This window comes from Chiloscyllium plagiosum, chromosome 9 (assembly GCF_004010195.1).
Source record: "Chiloscyllium plagiosum isolate BGI_BamShark_2017 chromosome 9, ASM401019v2, whole genome shotgun sequence".
Classification (NCBI taxonomy): domain Eukaryota; kingdom Metazoa; phylum Chordata; class Chondrichthyes; order Orectolobiformes; family Hemiscylliidae; genus Chiloscyllium; species Chiloscyllium plagiosum.
This window is the reverse complement of record NC_057718.1, coordinates 7,038,170-7,055,723: the sequence shown is the minus strand read 5'-3', so window position 1 is coordinate 7,055,723 and position 17,554 is coordinate 7,038,170. Positions and strand designations below refer to the sequence as shown.

At 44.6% G+C, this 17,554-nt stretch overlaps 1 protein-coding gene across 1 annotated transcript in view; it reads left to right on the top strand.

Moving 5' to 3' along the window:
* The window catches only part of cd109 (CD109 molecule), a 133,759-nt gene that overhangs the window by 102,424 nt on the left and 13,781 nt on the right, over nt 1-17,554 (top strand). The window contains exons 24-28 of the mRNA XM_043696746.1: nt 2,981-3,209; nt 6,745-6,916; nt 9,171-9,367; nt 10,182-10,337; nt 13,309-13,374. Of these exons, the coding sequence (XP_043552681.1) occupies nt 2,981-3,209; nt 6,745-6,916; nt 9,171-9,367; nt 10,182-10,337; nt 13,309-13,374 (820 nt within the window). The remainder of the gene's footprint in view (nt 1-2,980; nt 3,210-6,744; nt 6,917-9,170; nt 9,368-10,181; nt 10,338-13,308; nt 13,375-17,554) is intronic.

Sequence of the window (17,554 nt, the reverse complement as noted above, 5' to 3'; positions counted from 1 at the left end):
GTGCTCTGGTTTCCTCCCACAATCCAAAAGATGTGCAGGTCAGGTGAATTGGCCATGCTAAATTGTCCAAAGTGTTCAGGGATGTGTAGGTTAGGTGCATTAGTCAGAGGTAAATATAGGACAATAAGGTAGGGGAATGTGTCTGGGTGGGTTACTCTTCAGAGGGTCGGTGTGGACTTGTTGGGCGGAAGAGCCTGTTTCCACAGTGTAGGGATTCTATTCTATTATAGCATCTGAGGAGCAGGAGAATCAACATTTTGGAGCATAAGCTCTTCATCAGGAATCACATTTGTGATGAAGAGCTAATGCTTGAAACACTGACTCTCCTGCTCCTCGGATGCTGCCTGACCTGCTGTGCTTTTCCAGCACCACACTATTTGACTCTGATCTCCAGCATCTGCAGTCCTCACTTGCTCCCAGCTATCAATACTTTATTACAATGTCCTATTTTGCTCCTGCTAAGGACCAGACAGCTTACCCTTCAGCTTCTCAAAAGGGATTAGTTAGAAAGGAACTCCTGACACATAACTTGCAAACAAATACAATAGTTTTCTTTGCTCCTCCTTTCATACCCTTCCCCCTTTAAGTATTGATGAGTGTGTCAATCAGCTGGCTGCAGATTCCAAAAAGGTGTAAGCAACACCTAATATGCACATTAGAAGTTTTTGAAGGCTAGAGTACCTCATACAGTGGATGTACAATCACTGAGTTCTATTACTCACTTATTTTAAAAAACAGTTAAAGTAAAAGTGATTCAAAGATAAACATTGCTAATTTTTGTGGTCAGTAAGTCTTGCAAGGCGGTAAGTGACTTTGGCAAACCTCCAACATTGGACGTCCACTTAAACCAGTCATTCAGCTAACAGCTAACAGCATTTCACAGTGTGCTGAGGTTTGTTTATTGACACTATCCAGCTCTTAAAGGAGTCAAGTTTCAGAAATAATGTTACTGATCTGGGAAAACAGGGCGTTGCCTTATGTCAAATATATTTTCTTTTACTGCATCTAACCTTCTTGGGGAGATGACCTCATGGTTATGTCAGTAGATTAGAAATTCAGACGCCCAGGCTAATGCTGTGGGGACCGTGGTTTAAATCTCCACAGTTAAATTCAGTTCTTACATCTGGAATAGATAGCTGGTCAAATCTGACCATGAGAATATTATTAATTGCTGTAAAAACCCATTTGATTCACTGATGTACTTCAAGGAAGGAAATCTGCCAGTTTTACAAGGTCTGGCCTACATGTCATGCCAAATCCAAGGACATGTGAATAGCTCAGCAAACCACTCAATTTAAAAGCAATGAGGGATCGGCAATCAGTACCGGCCCTGCTAGTGATACACACATCCCTCAAACAAATAACGATAGATAACTGGACAGCAGTTGACTGACCATAAGACCATAAGGGATTGGAGCAGAATAGGGCCATTTGGCCCATTGAATCTCCTCTGGATTCAGTCATGGCTGATATTTTTCTCAACCCCTACATCCTGCCTTCTCTCTGTAACCTTTGGATCTCCTTACCAATCAAGAACCTATCCATAGAAGTTGCTAGAAAAGCTCAGCATGTCTGGCAGCATCTGTGAAGGGAAATCAGGGTTAATGTCTGCTGACCCTGCCTCAGGACTGAGGAACAGAGGGTTCTGAGGGAGGATCAACGACATGAAATGTTCACTCTGATTTCTCTTCACAGATGCTGCCAGACCTGCTGAGCTTTTCCAGCAACTTCTGTTTTTGTTTGTGATTTATACAGCATCCGCAGTCCTTTCGGTTTTAAATAGGACCCTAGCTATCTCTGTGTTAAATACACTTAATGTCTTAGCCTCCAAAGCCTTCTGTGGTAAACTGCTCCACAGATTCCCCACTCTCTGGCTAAAGAAATTCCTCTTCATCTCAGTTTTATGGGGTCCTCCCTTCTCTCTAAGGCTGTGCCCTTGGGTCTAGTCTCTCCTACTAGTGGAAACATCTTCCTCAACCACATTCTCCTGCCTTCTCCCCTTGATCCCCTTACCCATCAAGAACCTATCTATCACTGTCTTAAAGACATTTAATGACTTGGCCTCCACAGTCCTCTGTAGCAGTGAGTTCCACAGAGTCACCACCCTCTGGCTGAAGAAATTCCTCCTCATCTCAGTTCTAAATGGTCATCCCTTCACTCTGAGGCTGTACCCTTGGGTCCTAGTCTCTCCTCCTAGTGGAAACATCTTCTCCATGTCCACTCTATCCGGGCCTCTCGGTGTTCTGTAAGTTTCAGCCAGACCCATCCTCATCCTTCTAAATTCCAATGAGTACAGACCCAGGCACCCCAACCACTCCTCATATGAAAAGCCCTCCATCCCTGGGATCATCCTTGTAAACCCCCTCTGGACTGCCTCCAATGCCAACACATCCTTCCTTGGAAACGGGGCCCAAAGCTGCTCACAATGTTCCAATAGGGATCTGACCAGAGCCTTCCACAGCCTCCTGCTCTTGAATTCTAGCCCTCTTGAAATGAACACTATCATTGCATTTGCATTTCCTAACTGCCACAGAACCTGCCTGTTAACCTTAAGAGAATCCTGAATCAGGACTCTTAAGTCCCTTTATGCTTCAGATTTCTGAAGCCTTTCCCCATTTAGAAAATAATCTACGCAAAATTCAAATTTGATGATGTGCCGTGGTGAGATTCAAACCTGACGACATCAGTGATTAGTTTGACGTTGGAGATTTTACTTGCACGTTATTTCCACTCCGCCACTGCCTCCCCTTGTGACTGTCTACTGAACCTGCTGAGCTTTTCCGGCAATTTCTGCTCTTGTCTGCCACCTACAATGATCAGTGCACATACATTCCCAGGTCTTTAGAATTTGCCCGCTGTTTTATCTTGTTTTGTCGTATAATTCTTGCAGCTCTGGGTATGTCCGTGTAGAACTCTGCAGCACGTTCATATGATATGGTCAGAATTATGGATTTAATATTTTCTCTTTCTCTTCATGGAGGTTGTCAGCTTTCGTGGTAAAGTGCTTCCTGCAGGCCCAGGATTTCATTTACATTGACAAGATGGTTCTGGAAGAGACCATTTCCTGGATACTCACACACCTGAATAAGGATGGTGAATTCCAGGAGCCTGGACGAGTTATCCACACAGAGTTACAGGGTGGACAGAGCGGATCCGTATCTCTGACTGCCTACATACTGGCAGCCCTTCTGGAAGATCAGAGTTCCATGGTATGTCTTTGTACGTTTTCCTCAATAAATTATTATTCCATAAACAGGGAGGCATGTTTAAAAGCTGACCTCACGTATACTGTGGAATATCCATTGTTTACATTGTCGCATGCAGTGAGAGTGTCTGGTGCCTCAGGACTATATATATATATATATGTTTACAGCCTGATAAAGGAACCAGAATCAGTGTGTAGACAGTACACAGAGAGTCCGTGTAAAACAAAATCTCTTCAATTAGATGCGAATTGGACAGCGCTTACTGAACAAGTCTGAGTGTGTCAATACCAACCAATTTAAGATAATCAGTTGAGCTCACGGTGTGGCTCATTCTGCTCGTGAGAAACAATAGGTTCTTCACGACCCTTTCTCTATAAGCAGATAGAGGATGTTGAAGTCTTGCTGTTTTTTAATGAGTTTCCCAGCAGCTTGGAGAACCAGCAGCTCCCCATTGCTTTCTCCACGGCATCGCCTCAGCCTATCAGAATCAACTTGCCAAAAAAAAAGCATCTATTCTCCTGTAATATACATTGTTGTGATTATAAAGCATTTGATATTCCTGTATTTGTCCTGTACGGTGGGTGCAGGCACACAGTGGTGAGTACTGCTGCCTCACAGCGCCAGGGACCCAGGTTCGATCCCACCCTCGGGTGACTGTCTGTGTGGAGTCTGCACACTCTCCCCACGTCAGCGTGGGTTTCCTCTGGATGGTCTGGTCTCCTCTCACAGTCCAAACATGCAAGATTGGCCATGCTAAGTTGCTCATAGTATGCAGGTTAGGTGGGTTAACTATGGTAAATGTAGGGCTATAGCGATAGGGTGGGATGCTCTTTGGAAGGTCAATGCAGACTTCAGTGGACCGAATGGCCTCTATCTGCACATGAGGGATTCTGTGAGATCCCAAGGTCAAAAGTTTGGCCTTCAGGTTTCTCTTCTGAGCAAAACGTGGGCTCTGTCCTTTCATATGACTATTTATCATTGGATACGCATTGTCAGGTAGAGTGCTTTGGAGCACAGCCTTCATCTCCTCTCCTTCAGCACCCCAGACCCAGACCACCTATTGTTGCAGATTTCCCTCCTTACCCTATTCCCTCCATTGCTAAAAGATCATACGAGTGTATGATGTAGGAGCAGAAATAGGCCATTTGGTCCATCGGACCATTCAATAAGATCCTGGCTGATCCTCACGTTCACTTTCCTGCCTTTTCCCCTATGTCCCTTGATTCCCTTCCTGATTAAAATCTGTCTATCTCAGCCTTCTACATTCTCTTTCCCAGCTCCACCAAGAAAATTTAATTCTAGTGGATTTTTTTGTTTGTTTTTTTTGAAGAAAAGTGTTTAAGGCCACAAGAAACTGACAGAGTACTATGAACATAACCCAGTCCATCACGCAAACCAGCCTTCCATCCATTGACTCCATCTGTACCTCCCGCTGCCTTGCGAAAGCAACCAACATCATCAAAGACCCCTCCCAACCCAGTTAAACTCCTTTCCACCCTCTTCCATTGGGCAGAAGACATAAAAGTTTGACTACAAGGACCAACACATTCAAGAACAGCTTCTTTCCTGCTGTTATCATACTCTTGCGTGGGCCTCTCAAATTTAAAATTTAATGTTGATCTCGATCTTTGCGCACCTTCCCTGCAGCTGTAACCTTGTATTCTTCACTCTGTTCTATTACCCTCTGGTATAATCTGCCTGTACTGTACACAAAACAAAACTTTTCACTGTTCCTAGGTTCGTGTCAGAAGCCACATGACTAGTAGAAAGTGAGGGCTGCAGATGCTGGAGATCAGAGTTGAGGGTGTGGTGCCGGGAAAGCACAGCCAGTCAGGCAGCATCTGAGGAGCAGGAGAGTTGATTTTTCGGGCAAGAGCCCCTCATCGTGGGTGGCACGGTGGCACAGTGGTTAGCACTGCTGCCTCACAGCGCCAGAGACCCGGGTTCAATTCCCGCCTCAGGCGACTGACTGTGTGGAGTTTGCACATTCTCCCCGTGTCTGCGTGGGTTTCCTCCGGGTGCTCCGATTTCCTCCCACAGTCCAAAGATGTGCAGGTCAGGTGAATTGGCCATGTTAAATTGCCCGTAGTGTTAGGTAAGGGGTAAATATAGGGGTATGGGTAGGTTGCGCTTCGGCGGGTCGGTGTGGACTTGTTGGGCTGAAGGGCCTGTTTCCACACTGTAATGTAAGCTAAGCTAATCAGGACTTCATCCGAAATGTTGATTCTCCTTCTCCTTGGATGCTGCCTGACCGGCTGTGCTTTTCCAGAAATCACACAACACCAAGCTGACTTTGTCTACCCCAGTCCTACAGGCTTATTTGAAATCACAAGATTTTGGAGGGCTGCTCCTTTGTCAGGTGAAGTCTGTTGGACTATAACCTGGTGTCCTGTGACTTCTGACTTTGTCTACCCCAGTCCAACACCTGCACATCCACACCTTGGTGTATGTGACAATGATAAATCAAATCAAATCAAGTATTCGCAGAATATTGAATTGAATATCCTTTATTGTCACTTGTACTCCAATACAGATGTGCAGTGAAAGGTTTGTACAATGGCTGCCTTTTAATGGCGCCATCTTAGGTACAAATACCCAGGTACAAATCTTACAGTGTAAAAACAATATAGTGTTGTTATACAAAGGAGGATTAAAAGGAAAGGAAAGCATTACTTACAGTGCTCAATAATGTTCTTTAAACAAAAGAAAACAAGTTTGTTGAAACAAATAAATGGGGTTTACTGCTAAGATCAGCCGTTATAGTCTTCCGCTGACTGTGTCTGACTTTGCAGTGGTGAGCAACATTCTCGATCCACTGCAGTGGATGTGTTGAAGTATTCCCACTATCGAAGGTAAGGAGCCATCGGGTAAGGAGGCAGCAGTACAAGTCAAGGCAGTGCATGAGGATTCAGTGTTACTGCTGCTTCCACCCTGCTTTGTCACAGGGGGTTATACTGCGTGAGGTGCAGCTGAAACGAAAGACCTGATTGAGAGGCTGGAATGCATCCTGTCGAAGATTCTCAGAGAAGCCATCGCGTGGAACTGGTCAAGGTGGGGGTACATATAAAGTGCAGCTGTCTCCCTGTACGTAATATTGACAAGAACAGACACTTTGACCTTATGTGTGAAACCCCATCGCCTGATGGAAATGTTAGTGGCCAGCCCCAGAAAACGATGGACAACAGAGATAAGAGAAAATAGTGCCCATCGCTAGTTGATTATCATCACTGTGATCCAGTTTGACATTTCTGAGTTTGGAGACACGCTAATTATTGGACAAACCCTCTTAGACTCCCTCAATATTTTAACACAAATGCCCATTTCTAACCCTCGCTTGCCAGGAAACATAGGAGCTGAAGTAGGCCATTCAGCCCCTCAAGACTGATCTGCCATTCAATGAGATCATGGCTGATCTGATATTCCTCAACTCCACTTTCCTGCCTTTTTCCCATAACCCTTGATCGTTTCCCTCATTAAAACATCTGACTGTCTCCACCTTGAATATACTTGATAATGATTTAAATGCTGTTTCTTCCAGAGCAAAGTTTTAGGCCAGGTGTCAGGTGCTGTGAGGTATCTCGAAACCAAGCTGCAAGATGGAATTAGCAGCAACTACACCCTCTCTCTTGTGACATACGCTTTAACCTTGGCCAACAGCACCTACGCAACAGAAGCCCTGAATGAGTTAAATCAACGGGCAGATAAACAAGGTATGGTAGAAAGTCAGCATCTTGAAATAACACAAATTTTTATCAACAGTATGGATTTGTCTTTGATCAGATTTAAACACTGGACTTTGGGTATTAAACACTGAACGTAGAAAGGCAGATTTGCTTCGGCTCTCTGTCTCTGGGTCCGAATGAGGGATGCAGTCATAGAGTCATACAACACGCAAACAGACTTTTTGGTCCAACCAGTCTATGCTGTCACAAATTAAACTAGTTATACCTGGCCTGCGTTTGGCCCATATCCCTCCAAACATTTCTTATTCATGCACTTATCCAAATATCTTTCACATGTTGTACCTGCATCCACTACTTCCTCTGGAAGTTCATTCCACATATGAACTACTCTGCGTAAAACAAAAATTGCCCCTCATGCCTTTTTAAAATCTTTCTCCTCTCATCTTAAAAATATGCCCCTAGTCTTGACATCCCCCACTCTAGGGAAAACAAACCTGCCATTCACCTTATCCATGCCCCTCATGATCTTATAAACTTCTATGAGGGCATCTCTCAGCCTCCAGTTAAAAAAGTCCCAGCCTATGCAACCTTTCCTTATCACTCAATCCTCCAGTCCTGACAACATCCTGGTAAATCTCTTCTGAACTCTCTTCAGTTTAGCAATATCCTTCCCATGACAAGGTGACCAGAACTGGACACAGTGCTCCAGAAGAGACCTACATCCTGTATAACCTCAACATGATGTCCTACTTCCTACTCAAAGGTCTGAGCAATGAATGCAAGCATGCTAAACACCTTCTTGACCACCCTGCCTACCTGTGCCACAAATTTCAATGAATTATGTACCTGAACTCACAGATCTCTCTGTTCTACAATACTATCCAAGGCTCTACTTTTTATTACATAAGCCCTACTCTTGTTTGTTTCCGCAGGGTGCTCTGTGCCCCATCATTACCATGGATGTCTTTCATTAACTATGTACATTGTGATCCACAGCTATCTGCTGTCTATGAATACACAGAGATGCCTGCCTAGTTTCCTAATGAGAAATGCAGTCATAGAGTCATACAACACGGAAACAGATTCTTTGGTCCAACTAGTCCATGCTGTCACAAATTAAACTAGTCCTGCCTGCCCTGCGTTTGGCCCATATCCCTCTGGGGATCACTGACACAATGCACATTGCTATGACCAGTAATGGGTAATGGTCACGTGCCCGATGGTCTGATTGAAAGTGATGGGAGCCTTCCCTCTGCAAATTGATACAATTGCCCCTTGAAAGACTTCCCATCACACAGAGGTGGAATCGATGGTGCTGATCCAGTCCACCAGCTTGTCTTTCTGGATAGTGGAGGCTGTAGGTTTTGGAAGGTGCAGTTGAGGAATTGACAGAATGCTTTTCTGTGTCCAGTCAATGATACACACTGCAGTCACAGTGTGCTGATGGTGGGAGCACTGAATGTTTAAACTGTTGGATGGGCTCCTGATCAGACAGACTGATTTGGTCTCGGATGGCAGTGAGCTACTTGAGCATTCTTGTCCAGCCTCACTTTCTTTCTCTGAAGTGTTGACAGTTGTACTTGGAGCTGGCTGGGGCTGAATCTCTTGAGTTCCCTCCCTAAACAACCCCCTCTTTAGTCTCCCCTAAATTGTTCCTTGTACTTACACCATTGACCAACTGGTCACCTGCCTCACTACCCCTCTTTATGACTTAGCTTGTAGTCTGTTCACAACTAAGTTCAAGCCCTTTATATTAATGTAAGTTGTTGTGCCAATGACACCTATTTATCGCAAGGGGAGAACATTTCCATTGCCCTTCACGAAATCCTCCCCAAAAATCAATCCTGTTTTACTCAGGAATCAATCCACACAATTTCCTCTGTGGATGAAATGGACCAAGGCAGAACTTATTTCTTTATCCGTTCACAAGATGAGGGCATTGCTGGCAAGACCAGCCATTTTTACCCATCCCTAATTGCCCACAGGGCAGTTAAGAGTCAACCAAATTGCTGTGGGTCTGGAGTCAGACCAGGTAAGGATGGCTTTTTCCTTGTCCAAGGCACATTAATGAACCAGATAGAATTTTCCTGACGATCGATTCATGGTCATCATTAGACTCTAGATTTTTAAAAAATGAAATTTAAATTCCACGATCTGCTGTGGTGGGATTTGAATCCAGGTCCTTGGGTTAACAGTCACACAACAATACCACAAGGCCATTGCCTTCAGAGCAGGACAATCCTGAGTCAGTATTGCTCATCACCTTCCTCTCTTGTCTCAGATGGTGGAAGGTTCTGGTCATCTCCTGTGAACACACCATCCTCCCGATGGAGTCACCAGCCCCTCTCGTCAGATATCGAGGTTGCTGCCTATGCTCTGTTGTCACACCTGAAGCAGGGCTTGCTCCTGGATGGCATTCCCATTATGCACTGGCTCAGTGAGCGCAGGAACCATCTTGGAGGCTTCTCCTCAACTCAGGTAAAATCTATCCACTGATTCACATCCAACCAGAAAGAAATCGGAGAATTGCAGATGCTGGAACAAAGGCAGAAATTGCTGTAAAAACTCAGTAGATCTGTGGAGAGAAAGCAGAGCTAATGTTTGGGTCCATTGCCCCTGTTCTGAGGAAGGGTCAGTGGACCCCAGGCATGGACTCCACTTTCTCTCTACAGATTCTGTCAGACCTACTGAGTTTTTACAGCAATTTCTGCTTTTCTTCCTGATTCACATTCCTTGTGTTTGCTTTTGTTTTGATGTATGCAGTGAAATTGTAGAATTATGTTACTCAACAGCAGGCCATTCAGCCCATCCTGCCTGCGCTGGTTCTTTGAACGAGTCATCCATCCGCTCCACCCACCCCTTTCTCTATCCCAAAACCCCTCTGATCATCTTAAAACCGTCTCCTCTATTGGCCGAGGTTACACTTTCTCATTTACTCAACAGAGCCTCTCGTTGCGTTGAATCCCACTTCTCAATTTCTGCTTGACTCCATCTTGCTCAGAGGTGAATAACCCCAACTTCTCTCGGCTCTCTGTCCAGCTGGAGCTGCACGGGGGTAGAGGGGGTTCGGTGAGAGAGCCACACTCCTGTGGGATATGTTTCTCGATCTTGCCCGCGTTGCTTGCGGGTTGGTCCCACTTCCCAGTTTCAGATTCAGAACTCTGTTTGTTGGAATGCGCATGAATGAAGGGAATGCGGCAGCCAACCTCCCCTCCCACGATTCACCTTTCTCTGAGAGTCTCATCTCATCGCAGGTTGTTTCTCAGGTTCTATGATGTTCTCTTGGTTTCAGGACACAATTATGGCTCTCCAGGCCTTGTCTCAGTTTGCAGCTCAGATCTTCTCTCCTATGATGAATCTCACGGTGTCGGTCACAGCACCAGGGCTACCCGCGCCTGCAAACTTCACCATCAACCCCGCCAACGCGATTGTACTTCAGAGCGTGCAGGTATGCAACAACGTGCCATCTCCATTACAAATCCAGCTGATGATAACGCACAGCAAATCAGGCGAAACCTGACTTGACAGACCAGGAGTGTTAATCCTGCAGTTTGCGCATTGTTGTGGTCAGTTACTGGAGTACATCCTCAAGAGGCTGCCAATGTACTTTGAATAAAAGAGCATCAAAGTTCATTACGCGGTTAAAAAAACATCACAAACTATGTTACAGCATTGGGCCATGGACTCATGTAGATCTACAACACACAAAAAAGCCCTTCAGCCCATTGAGTCCTGTACTGGACAAAGAAGTATTAATCCCATTTTCCAGGACTTAGCTTATGGTCTTGTCCTCACAGGTGCACGTCTAAATGCTTCTGAAATGTCTCTATCTCTACCATATACATCATAGAATCCCTGCAGCATTGAAAGAGGCCCTTCAGCCCAACAAGTCCACACTGACCCTCCAAAGAGTAACCCACCCAGACCCATTACTCTACATTTATCCCTGACTAATGCACCTAACCTACACACCCCTGAACACTATGGACAATTTAGCTTGGTCAATTCACCTAACCTGCACATCCTTGGACTGTGGGATGAAACTGAACCACCCAGGGGAAACCCAAACAAACTCAGGGAGAACATGCAAACTCCACACCGACAGTCACTCAAGGTTGAAATCAAACCAGGGTCCCTGGCACTGTGAGGCAGCAATGCTAACCACTGAGCCACCATGTTGTCCATAAGAACTAACTGAAATGATTGGATTACAAAGATCAGATATAAAGTTTTCCACCCATTTATCCTCAACAACAACCACACACATACTCAAGCCTCGAAGGATTTGACCCTGTTTCCACTTTAACATTCCATGTCCTGGATGGTGTCAGGTCCTTGAGTGTTGCTGAAGCTACACCCATCCCGGCAAGTGGGGAGCATTCAATCATAGAATCCCTGCAGTGGGGAAGCAGGCCATTTGGCCCATCGAGTCCACACTAACCCTGCAAAGTGCATTCCACTCAGACCCACTCCCTACACTATACCTGTAACCTGACATTTCCCGTGGGTAATCCACCCAACCTGCACACCCCTGAACACTATGGGCAATTTAGCACAACCAACCCATCTAACCTGCACCTAACCTTTGGACTGTGGGAGGAAACCAGAGCACTCAGAGGAAATCCATCCAGGAGAATGTGCAAACTCCACGCAGACAGTAACCTGAGGGTGGGCTCAAACCCAGGGCCCTAGTGCTGTGAGGCAGCCATGCTAATCACTGAGATACCGTGCCACCCATCACCCACCTGTCTGGTTTTTATTGGCTTGTGCGACGAGGGCATCAGTGGCTGGGCCAGCCTTTATTGCCTGTCCCTAGTTGCCCTTACAAAGGTGATGGTGAGCTGCCTTCTTGAACCGCTGCAATTCATGTCCCTTGGAGAGTCAGGGAGTGAACAGGAGTAGGCCATTTAGCCTTTTAAGCCTGTCCCACCTTTCAATGAGATAATGATTGATCTGTGTCCTAACTCCATTTCCCTGCCTTCAGTCCATATCCTTTTACAAAAAAAAACTATCTCAGGTTTAAAATTAACAACTACATCCAATGTGGATGAGAGTTCTGAACACCTAGCACCCTTTGTGTGTCAAAGTGCTTTCTAACATCTCTCCTGAATGATCTGGTCCTAATTCTCAGAATTCCTAATCAGTTAGCAACTTATCCTTACCTGTTAATATCTCAAAGTCTTTGATCAGACCACCCCTTAAATATCTAAATTTTACAGAAAACCGCCGTAACTTGTATAATCTCTCCTCAACACTATGATCTCAGGGGTTAAGTTATCATTCTTGTGAACACAGGAAAGTTCTTCATGGGAACCTCAGCCAGGGCAGGGGATGGTGTCACTCTGTATTGTAAAGCAGCCATCCAGCCAACTGGTTGCCCTGAAGAAGGTGATGGTGAGTTGCCTTCTTGAACTGCTGCAGTCCCATGGGGAGTCAAAGAGTGAGTTAGGGAAGGAAACTGCCATCCTTACCGGGTCTGGCCTACATGTGACTCCAGACCCACAGCAATGTGGTTGACCCTTAACTGCCCTCTGGGCAATTAGGGAGGGGCAATAAATGTTGGCCTGGCCAGAGATGCCTTCATCCTGGCAATGAATAAAGAACAAACCTGGGCACTCCACAGCCTCACAATGCTGTGAAAAGTGAATTGTTTTTATTCAGTCATGCGACTGACTGGGGAAGCATTTATTGTTGGTCCCTAGAATGTTCTTGACATGAATGTCTAGATCTGGAAGGAACCTGTGATTTAATTATTCCGAGGTGAAAATGTTTACTGCCACAGCTTATACCCTCTGGATTAATTGATTTAGTAAAATAGCTACACCTTAATTGAGATGGAGCAATGTTGGAACTTCTTCACATTCAGAATGATTCTGATCAGCATTGTTTTCTCTAGTTAAAAATCACACAACACCAGGTTACAGTCCAACAGGTTTAATTGGAAGCACTAGCTTTCGGAGCGCCGCTCCTTCATCAGGTGGTTGTGGAGGGCACAATTGTAAGGCACAGAATTTATCGCAAAAATTTACAGTGTGATGTAACTGAAATTATACATTGAAAAATACCTTGATTGTCTGTTGAATCTTTCATCTGTTCGAATACCATGATAGTTTCACTTCTTTCATGTGTAAATCACAAAACCTTTTTTTTCAAAAGTTGCATTCTCAGGTTAACTGTAACAATTGGTGTTAGCTAGACAAATGTTGACATATCCACATATCCTGATGAAGGAACGACACTCCGAAAGCTAGTGTGCTTCCAATTAAACCTGTTGGACTATAACCTGGTGTTGTGTGATTTTTAACTTTGTACACCCCAGTCCCACACCGGCATCTCCAAATCGTTTTCTCTATTACTGCATCTTGAGCTCTCAGTGTTGCACTTCACCTAATGCCCTCCTTTTCTTCTGTTTGATGCAGATTGGAATTCAGCAGCCCATGCTGGTCACTGTAACAGCACAGGGTCAAGGATTGGCCATTTTTCAGGTACCGTAACCTTCTCACTTGTTCAGAACGTTCTCTTGACGCTGTGTCATTAATGGCGGCTGACCTTTTACAGATGCTATACTTTGAGGAAATATGTTCAGGCCTCAGGGAGTTTGCAGGGCAGATTTTCCAGCATTATATAAGGACTAGACAGATCAGAGAACAATACAGTGCAGGACAGGCCCTTCGGCCCTCGATGTTGCACCCGCCTGTGAACTAATCTAAGCCCTTCACCCTACACTATCTCATCATCCTCCATGTGCTTAATCAAGGATTGTTTAAATCTCCCTAATGTGGCTGAGTTAACTACATTGGCAGGCAGGGCATTCCACACCCTTACCTCTCTCTGAGTGAAGAACCAGCCTCTGACATCTGTCTTAAATCTGTCATCCCTCAATTTGCAGCAATGCCCCCTCGTACAAGCAGATGTCATCATCCTAGGAAAAAGACTCTCACTGTCCACCCTATCTAATCCTCTAATCATCTTGTATGTCTCTATCAAATCCCCCCTTACCCTTCTTCTTTCCAATGAGAACAGATCCAAGTCCCTCAACCTTTCCTCATAAGACCTTTCCTCCAGACCAGGCAACATCCTGGTAAATCTCCTCTGCACCTTTTCCAATGCTTCCACATCCTTCCTGTAATGGGGCGACCAGAACTCCAGAGCAAACTCCATTTGCTACCTCTCAGCCCAATTCTGAAGTTTATCTAAGTCCCCCTGCAATTCCAAGTGTGGCCGCACCAGCGTTTTGTATAGTTGGAGCATGATATTGCGGCTCCGGAACTCAATCCCTCTCCCAATGAACCTAATGCCTTCTTAACAGCACTATTAACCTGGGTGGCAACTTTCAGGGATTTATGTACATGGACTCCAAGATCCTTCGCCACACCCACATTACCAAGAATCTTTCCATTGACTCAGTACTCTGCCTTCCTGTTATTCCCAAAGAAAATCTCCTCGCATTTAGCTGCATTGAACTCCATTTGCCACCTCTCAGCCCAATTCTGCAGTTTATCTAAGTCCCCCTGCAACCTTCAACATTCTTCCACACTGTCCACCACTCCACTGACTTTAATGTCATCTGCAAACTTACTAACCCATCCACCTATGCCTGCATCCAAGTCATTTATCTAAATGGCACACCACTAGTAACTGGACTCCAAGCTGAATATTTTCCATCAAATACCACTCGCTACCTTCATACAGAAAGCCAGTTTCTAATCCAAACTGCTAAATCACCCTCAATCCCATGCCTCTGCATTTTCTCCAAAAGCTTATCATGTGGAACCTTATCAAAAGCTTTGCTGAAGTCCATGTACACCATGTCAACTGCCCTACATGCTAGGTCACCTTCTCAAAAAACTCAATGAGGTTTGTGAGACACGACCTGCCCTTGATGAATCCATGTTGACTATTTCCAACCAAATTGTTGCTTGCTAGATGATTATAAATCCTATCTTTTATAATCCTTTCCAAAACTTTTCCTACAACAGACGTAAGGCTCACTGGTCTATAATTACCTGGGTCATCTCTACTGCTCTTCATGAACAAGGGCATAACATTTGCAATCCTCCAGCCCTCAGGTACTAAACCTGTAGACAAAGATGACTCAAAAATCAAGGCCAAAGACTCGGCCATCTCCTTCCTAGCTTCCCAGTGAATTCTTGGAAAAATCCCATACAGCCCAGCGGACTTCACACCTTCTAGAATGATATCACTTCCTCCTTACTAACCTCAATCCTTTCAAGTCTAATAGCCATTATTTGAGTCTTCTCTACAATATTGTCCTTTTCCTGAGTGAAAACAGCTGAGCAATTTTCATTTAGCACCTCTCCACAGGGTCCACACTCAACTTCCCACTTCTGTCTTGACTAGCCCTATTCCTGCCCTAATCATCCTTTTATTCTTCACACATCTATAGAAATTTATTATTTATAATACTATAGAAATTTATAATTTCTGTAGTAAACCACGGCTCCCTTACCTTATCACTTCCTCCCTGCCTGACAGGGACATATCTATCAAGGACACACAATATCTGTTCATTAAACCAGCTCCACATTTTGGTTGTCCCCATCCCCTGCATTTTGCTAGCCCATTCTAGGCATGCTAAGTCTTGCCTAATCGCATTGTAATTGCCATTTCCCCATCTATAACTCTTGCCCTGTGGCATGTGCCTTTCCCTTTCTATCACCAAACTAAACGTAACCGAATTATGATCACTCTCTCCAAAGTGCTTACCTATCACTAAATCAAACACCTGGCCTGGTTCATTACCAAGCACCAGATCCAGTGTGGCCTCCCCTCTTGTCTGCCCTTTGACACAGTGTGTCAGGAAACCTTCCTGCACATATTGGACAAAAACTGATCCATCCGACATACTAGAATTATAGTGGTTCCAGTCACTGATGGGGAAGTTAAAGTCCCCCATAATGACCATCCTGTTCCTTTCACTCCTGCCTAGAATCGATTTGCCAATCCTCTCCTCCACATCCCTGGAACTTTGCTGGGGTCTACAAAAAGCTCCCAGCAGTGTGACCTTTCCTCCCCTGTTTCTAACCTTAGCCCATACCACCTTAGTAGACTGGTCCTCGTCAAACGTTTTTTCAGCCACCGTTATATTATCCTTGACTAACAAAGCCACACCTTGTCCTCTTTTACTGCCTTGCCTGTTTTTAATGAAAGCTCTAAACCCTGGAACCTGCAACATCCATTCCTTACCCTGCTCTATCCATGTCTCAGTAATGGCCACACCATCGGAGTCCCAGGGAACTGAAAACATCTTGGAGTGATTGTACTAATTAAGGGAAGATGGTGGCCTAGTGGTATTATCACTGGACTATTAATCCAAAGGTACTAGTAATGTTCTGAGGACCTAGGCTTGAATCCTGCCATGGCAGATGGTGGAATTTGAATTCAATTAAAATCTGTGATTAAGAATCTAATGATGACTATGAACCTGTTGCCAATTGTTGGAAAAACCCATCTTGTTCACTAATGCTCCTAAGGGAAGGAAATCTGCCATCCTTACGTGGTCTGACCTACATGTGACTCCAGACAAACAGCAATTCGCTTCTCACGTGCCCGCTGAGTAATTAGGGATGGGCAATAAATATTGGCCTGGCCAGTGATATCCGCATCTTATGAATGAATTTTCAAAAAAATTACAGATAGACAAAGATGTCAGAATTGTGTGAAGGCAGGTATCCCAGAGGGTGGGTTAGGGGGAGATTCCAGAGAGAGTTGGGGAGGGGGAGGTGAACACATGCAAATGAGGGTGAGAATTTTAAAGTCAAGGCATCGCTTGATCGGGAGCTGATGTATGTTGGTGAGCACAGGCATGTGAGGAGAAGGGGACTTGTTATGTGCTAATACACAGGCAGCAGAGTTTTGGATGACCTTGCATTTATGAAGGGTAGAACTTGGGAGGTCAGCCAGGAGTTGTTGGAATAATTGAGTCACGAGGTAATAAAATGAATAAGGTCCTTTCCAAATATTCAACGGGAAGTGCAGTGCTCTGCTCGTCAAATATTGGTCCATAGGGTGGTTTTGAATGTTATATTGATTGTTTTTCTCTCATGATTTAATCTACCATTCTGTAATTTTATGATTTCGTAAATTAGGACAGTGAAATTCCACCATTAATGAAAAACAGGACACTGACTGTGTTTCTTTATGATTTCCGGGCCATCAATAGGAATGGATTCTCAGACGTTCATGGGCTTTAAAACTGTCAATTTTGTTAGTTTGACTCCTACAAAGGCAGACAGCCGTTTATAATACTTTTTGCAAAAAATGTAATCTAGTCAAAAGATTAATCGTCTGGAAGGGATTTCCTGAAGGAATGGTGGAAACATATTCAGTTGAACTTGTAAAAGAGAATTAGATAAATGCTTCATTTGGAATACATTGAAGAATGGGACTGGCTTGATCACGGTCTCAAAGAACTGACCCAGGCATGGAGGGCCGAAGAGTCTTCATCTGAGTCATAAAACTTTACGCTTCTAAATGAATTAGCCATGATAAGAGTCAGAAACAGCAGGTTACCGATTGAGCCATTACAGGAGAAGAGAGGACAGTCAGGAATGGCGTGACAAGGGTCTGTAAAGTGACGAAGGGGTTTGAGGAAACCAAAGAGGGGGAATCATAAAAGATGTATCTACATGCACAAGGGACAAT